This window comes from Penicillium diatomitis (assembly GCF_028827545.1).
Source record: "Penicillium diatomitis strain IBT 30728 chromosome Unknown utg000008l_segment0_segment0, whole genome shotgun sequence".
NCBI lineage: Eukaryota > Fungi > Ascomycota > Eurotiomycetes > Eurotiales > Aspergillaceae > Penicillium > Penicillium diatomitis.
In genome coordinates, this window is record NW_026623180.1 from 554,240 (window position 1) to 561,718 (window position 7,479).

At 53.3% G+C, this 7,479-nt stretch overlaps 2 protein-coding genes across 2 annotated transcripts; both read right to left on the reverse strand.

Moving 5' to 3' along the window:
• Positions 1-550: 550 nt before the first annotated feature.
• On the reverse strand, positions 551-3,158 carry creB (uncharacterized protein; the record flags this gene model as incomplete). The annotated part of the gene is made up of 3 exons (XM_056935847.1): positions 551-2,725; positions 2,837-2,974; positions 3,123-3,158. The coding sequence occupies 3 exons, from the start codon at positions 3,156-3,158 to the stop codon at positions 551-553; spliced, it is 2,349 nt and encodes a 782-aa protein (XP_056788771.1).
• Positions 3,159-6,055: 2,897 nt separating this feature from the next.
• N7539_006246 (uncharacterized protein) lies at positions 6,056-6,538 on the reverse strand (the record flags this gene model as incomplete). The annotated part of the gene is made up of 2 exons (XM_056935848.1): positions 6,056-6,295; positions 6,467-6,538. The coding sequence occupies 2 exons, from the start codon at positions 6,536-6,538 to the stop codon at positions 6,056-6,058; spliced, it is 312 nt and encodes a 103-aa protein (XP_056788772.1).
• Positions 6,539-7,479: the final 941 nt, after the last annotated feature.

Here is a 7,479-nt window from a genome sequence, read left to right on the forward strand (position 1 = left end):
AATCTAGGTATGCAAATTCAGCCATGACCGCATTTGCAAGCCAAGAGGAAAGATTGAAAGACTGATTGTGATTTTGCGGAAGCGAAGCAGAAGTCGATTTCAGTAGCTACAGTGCACATCATTGATTCAGAGGGTACGCCAAGTTCTCTCGGTACGGGACTTTTTTTCTTTCCCCGGAAAGCGTAGTACATGCAATCGCCCGCATGAGAAAGCCTCCTCAATGCATCGCAAGGAAAAGAAAATTGTAAACATTGTCCCTTCAAGACGGCACTGTGGGTCGATCAAATCATAAGCAGGTACGTCAAGGCAAAGATTGTGGTGGTACATTCCATGGCGAAATAAGAAGAAAAAAGGTATGTGCAGGAAAGAAATACGCTCAATATCGCGCATGAATGCTAAGCATCGACCATGACGGAAAGGGTATCGCGGGATCGAGGTAAACATGGGAGAGGAGGAGAATCAAGGGGTGGGGGGTAGAGCAATGAGAAACCCAGGAACGATGCGAGCAGTTCAGAATGCTTCTTTTAAAGTACAAGGTGAAAGTCATCCATCATGACGCCTTCCTGAAACTGAGTGACCGCCATCGATGCGAATGGCCGGACTTCCCGTTTCGGATCTCTTTCACTTCCTTGATGGTTGGCGGCGCCATCGTGCCATTGGGAGCCAACGACGAGTGAGATAGATAGGACCCATCTTTAGGCGAAAATGGATCCCTGGGCGAGAATGATTCTGAATCGGTGGTCACGGCCTCCTCTTTGATGGGGGTCTCCGGAACGGTCAGAGGCGCGAGATCCGAGATAGATCCACGAGACTCCTTGTCCTTGCTCAGACGGTGGCTCAGACTACGGCTACTACGCCGGAGGAAATTGAAGCTGGACGATTTGCGAGGAGACCCATTCTCGCCTTGATCAGCCGGTGCGTCCGCCTTGCTGGCCTCAATAGCTCGACGCAATTCCTCGGCTTCACGCTTGGCGTCGAGTTGATGCTGGAATAGCATCTCCTTGCGTCGAGCCTTTTCGTTCTTCTCACGCTCCTTCTCTGCGGCCCGACGCTCTTTCTCCTCCCGGGCCCTTTCCTTTTTCGACTGCACGTCGCTCTTTTTAGCACTCAATATCGGGGCTCGTTCATCGGGAACTGGGGCCAAAGGCGTCTGGGCCTGAGGCAGCGTAGGTAGGGTGTGGTGATGGTGTTGCTGTGATGGTGGCGGTGATGGTAGAGGGGCGTCCGACTCGGCCTGCTCATAGTGAGGCTCGAGCTGTGGTGCCGTTGTCGTCTTGCTGATTGGGAAGAACCGGTGGGGTTCTTCGGAGGGGACATAGCTCGCACTGTGGACTTGCATCAAATTGTTGGGCGACGCCAGGTATCCGTTGGTCTTGCCTAGATCACCAGTCTCTGTGGCAGCGGCCGCGGCGGCGGCCGCCGCTGCACCGGTGGCCGCATCCTCTTGCGCCTGTTCACGCATCACCGCCTCCATCGTTGTTTCCTGATAGAAGAGCACATAGGCACAAGCGAGGCCGGGCTTATCACCGAAAAAGTTGCGAACGTAGTTCTTGTCCACCGGCTCGACCAATTCGTCGTCAAACAGCAACCAACCGCGATCCTCGGTCTTGATGATCGCCACGTAGTGGCCATGATAGGGCCCGCCGCCAATGTGGACGACCACTGCGTAGAGCTCGTACAGCCGATCCGGATCCTCTGCGTCATCGGTCGTGTTGAACAGACGGAGATGGTAAGGGTACACCACTCGGTGGAAGAGCTTCTGTAGTCGCTGTAGATCCTCTGTGTATTTGAAGCGTTTCAGGTGAAGGGCCAAGACCCGCGGAAGACGCTTAATCTTCATCCGCTTCTCGGCCTCCTGCAGACCACCGCAGTTGTCGCAATGGAACTTGTTTCGCTCACAGAGCATCTCTTCGGCCGAGAATTTTCGCAGACAGGCCGTGACGGAAGAGTGCTGCTCCAGGTCGACGGACAGGTCTAAGAACACCTCGTCCCGCTGCGAGACCTTTTCACAAGTCAAGCATTTGGTCTCGGAGGTCAGAGTTCCCTCAAAGAGCTCGTGCACCCATCTCGTGGTGTTGGGGGACTTGGAGCCGCTGCTATTGGTGACCGTCCCGAGCGACTCGGCACTCTCCGATGGCGGCGGGGTAATAGCCTTTTCGCCGAAGGACTGTTTCGTTGCCTCGGCCTCGACATTGGACACCACCTCATTCAGCAGCAGATTCAAAAACTCATGGGCATCCTGATGCATGGCCGTGCGGAACATCTCGTGCTCACGACGCAAGACGTCCAAGAATTGCTGGGGTCGGACAACTCCGATGCGAGACTGGCTGGCCACCAGCGACTCGAAGATGTCCTTGAGCGAAGTGAAAAGGGACTCGGACATGCCATAGCTGTCGGCGTTGCTCTTGGTGTCCATGAGCGGCAGCGTCTGCAGCGCGACCTTTTTCTTGTACTCGGGTGAGTCTTTGTCTTCCGGTTTCTGCGGTTGATTGGGAGCCACGCCCGCTTGGCGTGCCGACGATGCGGATGCCGTAGCCTTCTGCTTGGCTGCCAGCGCCTCGGCTTCTAGATGCGCATTGGGGTTCTGGTAGGTGAAGTTCGAGGCCAAGGCGGCCTCGAGGCGCTCGACCGGGGTGCGCTGCGGGTAATTGATGACGGCCTCCCGAAAGGGAACGGAGTAGTACAGACATTGGAGGATGGAGTTACAGTAGCACGTGTTTCCATACTAGAGAGCCACCACGGGCGCATTCGCCGCGCGACTGTCAGCGGTGATCGGTGATCGGTGAACGGGTAGACGAAGTGATTTCCAAGAACGCAAATCACCCGGAGGACTTACATTCTCCATACCAAAGAACTTGTCACTGCCGTCGCCCCGAAGCGGGCCCATGTCTTGCAGTCGCTTTTCCAGGGGCGAGATCTGCGGCGTTTGTGCATCTTTCTTGGGCGCCGGTGCAGGCGAAGGATTGGTGGGAGCCTACGGGAGTCCATCATCAGTCTCACAGTTCGCAACGAGAGGATTCTGTCTCACAAAACACGTCACCGGGCTGCCTGAGCGATCTCAGACAGGTTGTACCACCTCGGTGGAGGGATCATGCCCGTCGCAAGACCACTAATGCACTTACCCCATTGCCGCGGCGAGGCGAAAAGAGCCCCTTCATGATGAATGTGGTTGAACGGTCGCAGTCGGCAGCATGGAGCGGCACGGTGGACTCCTACTGAAGAAGGCTCCCGTGAAGCATGGACTGAGAAGGGGAACGGTTCGCTTCTGTTCTTCTTCGAGAGACCACGGAGTCGTGTAGACGGGGAGTATGATTGTGTTTGTGTGTGTGTGTGTTTTTCTTCCTTTTGAGCAGGAAGGCAGCCGGGATAGATGAAGGAGAAAGAAGTGAAATGGGACGGAACCAGGGTTGGGGAAGGGTGAGATGGGGGGAGGGGAGGGGAGGAAGAGACAAGAGCAGGAATCAGGAACGTTGAGTTTCGGGGAGACCAGAGACGGGGAGCGCAGTACCGGAGTCCAGCGCGCGTAGGGACTAGGGAGGGCACCACTCGCTTTTTACCAGTGAGTTGGTGCTAGTCTAGTCAGTCTAGTCAGTCTAGTCAGTCTAGTCAGTCTAGTCAGTCTAGTCAGTTAGTCAGTTAGTCAGTGGTCACTGAGTCAGTCGTGAACCCAAGTGAGAGAGGTGCCTCGCTGGTCCGGGGAAGGCCAAGACGGAAGTGTCCAGAAGCCGAGTCTGCGACCACGCAGGAACCACTCAAGACGGCCAGACGAGAGGGGGGAGGCGGGGAAAGAAAGTATCAACAGGTGGAAGTGGGGATGGCGGATTGGGGGGATTGGGGGGTAAAGCAATTCGAAGCGCGATGGAAGACCGAACAGGGAAGAGGGAAAGGTGATGATGTCTCGAGTCCTTTGGATCAAATGGAAGAATCGCGCATGGGGGGAACAGGCCCGCGAACAAGAATTGGGAGGGCGCGAAAGATCCAGCGATGGGTGAACCTGTCCTTTCGTTCAGTGTGGCGCCCGGTGGATTTGGGGGTGGATGGGGTGGATGGGGTGGATGGGGTTAGAGGCCGGAGAGGAATGAGGCAGAGGAGCCGATAACCGATGGAAGAAAGACGCGGCGGATGTACCGTACGGCCGCAGCGGAGCGGAGCATGGATCATGGCTGTACCAGTGTACACGTACGGTATTAACAGTGCGACAGACTTGGGCTACTGACTTATCAATTACAGTAGTAAGTAAATAAGACTCAGTACTGAGTATCCATATGTAAGGCTTTGCTATTCATATAACAGCAGAGCAGTTGGACTCTTAGCCAGAGAATTTGAGCAGTAGGTCCGAGGTCGTTTCCTGGCGGCTAAGGGAGACCTCAACAGGCGCATAACCCAAACTTCCAACAACGGACTTCCAAATAAAAAAAAAAAAAAAAAAGACAGAGATTCAGCTCGAGTCAAGGCTGCACAAGTGCACATTATCTGCTGAGATTTGGGATGTACAATCATACGTTTTTTTCAACGTGGTGTATCTGTGCTGACACGCTACTCCAGAAGACAGTCAACTTGCAACTACGCTCGAAGTGAGACGGTCAGTTCTACATAGTACATAACTTCATGGTACATACTGCAGGTACTGGTAGTCAGCTGAGAAGCTGACTGGAAATGATCAGATGTCCCAGATATGTATATAACTATATGATTATACAGTGTAACAGTACTCGTGAGTCTTCACTCAAAGCATAAGTAGTGATGTAGTGCGATAATGTACTACCTGTGAGGCTGTGGCCACTGACCACAACACTCGATGATCGTTAACCCTTATTAGGCCGACCCAAACACACTTCTCACTTCTCACTTCTCAATGAGTAATATGCTTATGCGAGACCCTACGTTTGGAGAGTGCTGCAAACTGAGAAGAGACTCTCACGGTTCCAAGTGATCTGCACAAGTGTCCCTCTCGCGAGTAGTGCCGCCCGGTGTGCTCGAGCCACGTGGAGGTGGCGAGTAGAGACGACGCAGCCAATCGCCGAATTTCCAGTCTCGCGGGAGTCGATGCAACCTGACTGTTCGAGAAAGAAGCATAACGTGAAATCCCCCGCATCCACATCACATACAGGAGGAGTGCATCTGGTGGCAATCGGGGGATTGGAAAGAGGACAAAGGTCTGGTTTGCCCGTGGTACAGCCGCCTGCGCAGGAGGAGGTCTGAGCCAGGACTGGCCAGTCATCAGTAGCCTGAGGCCTCCCTAGTTCATCCCGTCCACGCCTGTGGTACTTTACTAAGTACTACTGACTAACTAGTTAACTACTAGTTAACTACTCGTTAACTAGTGAATCACTAGTAATTAGTAATTACTAGAAGTCAGCCCATCGCTCCATTCATAGTAGTGTACTATGAAAGTGCCGACTGCTAGTCTGCTACAGTGCTCAACTGCTCGGGCACTGCTCACTGCTCCCTACCTGTACGGAGGAGCTGAAGTGGGGATCATTATGTCATTGTACAGGAATACTAGTTCCGCGACCCCGGTTCGTGCTCGAGTGTCGCGCTCACACTTCCGCGATATACTTACGGATTATGACAGGCAGCCGGGAACAGAGATCAGGCTCCAGAGAGTTTTCCTCCAGACGGGCACTCTACCGGTCTACTCGTACTTGAGCCCTGGCATGGGCAAGAGAATCTCAGATGTACCTGCAACCTGAGGTTGAGGTGTACCTAACCACTGCAAGCACTCCCATATCATCTGAGCACCGACCGTTCCAATCGCTCAGGTCTTCCGGGAGAGAGCCCAGGCAGCGAACGGAACCGATGATCCCTGCACCGTTGTCAATCACCATTGGGCTGAGTTCCACAATTTGGTGCTGCTCCAACCTCCGCCATGTGCACGCTCCCGGCCCCTCGCATGGAAAGTGTTGAACGGCCAATGATCAACAGGGGACTGGGGGCGGGGATCGGGGGTCAGGGCTGCGACTGGGCTCAGTGGGCTGAAATGCTCAAGTCGACCTCCTCCTGAATCGGGGCAAGATCGGCCATTTACTGTTGAAGGAGTCGATGGTGGGCGATTTCAACCGTACGTTGTACCCTTGATTTGTTGAAATACCCGGCACAGCAGCCTTGATTTCACGAATGGGAGTTGAGCTGACTCGGTGTGTGTACTGTGTAAATGTGTAGGATGGATGTAGATTGTAGGCTCGATGCCTTCCACCAGACCGCCGTCGACGTAAACATCATGACTAATCACGCTAGATGCATTGTCGTCTCGAGTCTCGACACCCAAGGCGAAGAAGCGCAGATCAACAAATGTCTACAAAGGATAATAATACTGAGTGGACCTGATAAGGACTTTATTTCGACCCGCTCTCACTGCATGATTATGTACCGAGTCTAGTCTGTCTACTGACCACACTCACTGCGAAGAATTGGTCCATCCACACATCGGAACGCTTGCGGATTGCTGGGTGCACCTCCTACATACGAAGCTCTTGGCCGACTCGAGCATATGGAGGTATTCCCAGGGGCAAATGTTGATGTTCTTGCTAGGAGACATGGCAAGCCTGAAATCCCTTGCTCACTCGTCTGGTGGTCTTGTGCACCAGAGTGTCGGTGGGCAGGTGGCGACTGTTGATAGACATCCGATTCCACGGGGTGCCTTCACCCTTGTCTTGTGGGGGCCGGCGCGTGCGCTTAAATGTGACAAGCGTCTGCGATGGTCATTGCGGAGACAGTACTACTGTCAAGAGTACCAGCCTACCAGCTACGTGGGAAATGGGCATCAAGTCGGTACAGCACCATGAACTTTGTGGTGAGTGAGGTCACTTTCAGGGTCTACCCCGGGCGTGAGCTTGTATTAGTCAACTCGACCGTAACAGTATATCAAGGGGTTCACCACGGAGCAAGCTCTGAGACATCGAGCGCAATAAAAGCACTCCTGGCCCCGAAAATATCTCGATCTGGCTAGTATTCAAGGCCCGGTGAAACTGCCACATAGATCTGTTGCTCGACATACGTAAACCCCTGTCACATTCTCGATGCTCTCAACGAAGCGCTAGCTGAAAACTGCGAAATAACTTCTGAAGCCATACGCACTTTGGGGCAATCCAATAGCCATGAACTTCAAATATGCAGTGCAGCACTTGATTCGCGGAACGGCCACCCAGCGCCCATTTCAGACTTCACACGTCAGTTTCCGGGTCGAAGTAAGCTACAACTCGGATGGCAGTTCATAATCATATCAGTCATCTGATTTGCCAAGGGCCGATATGTCATCTGTCTTCCACGTTGTATGGAGTAACTAGTAACTTGTAAGAAGTAGTAACCAAATAAGTACTAAGTAGAACATACTAGTCAGTACTCAGTAGTAGTACTGACTCAGTAGTACTGAGTTGCCTTTAATCTCGACAGACTCCATGTCTTGTACATCTGAAGCACGTGAGCTCCTCTGGTCGACCGACACCCTTGTCCCGTACCTTGGCACTTGGCGGACTAAAG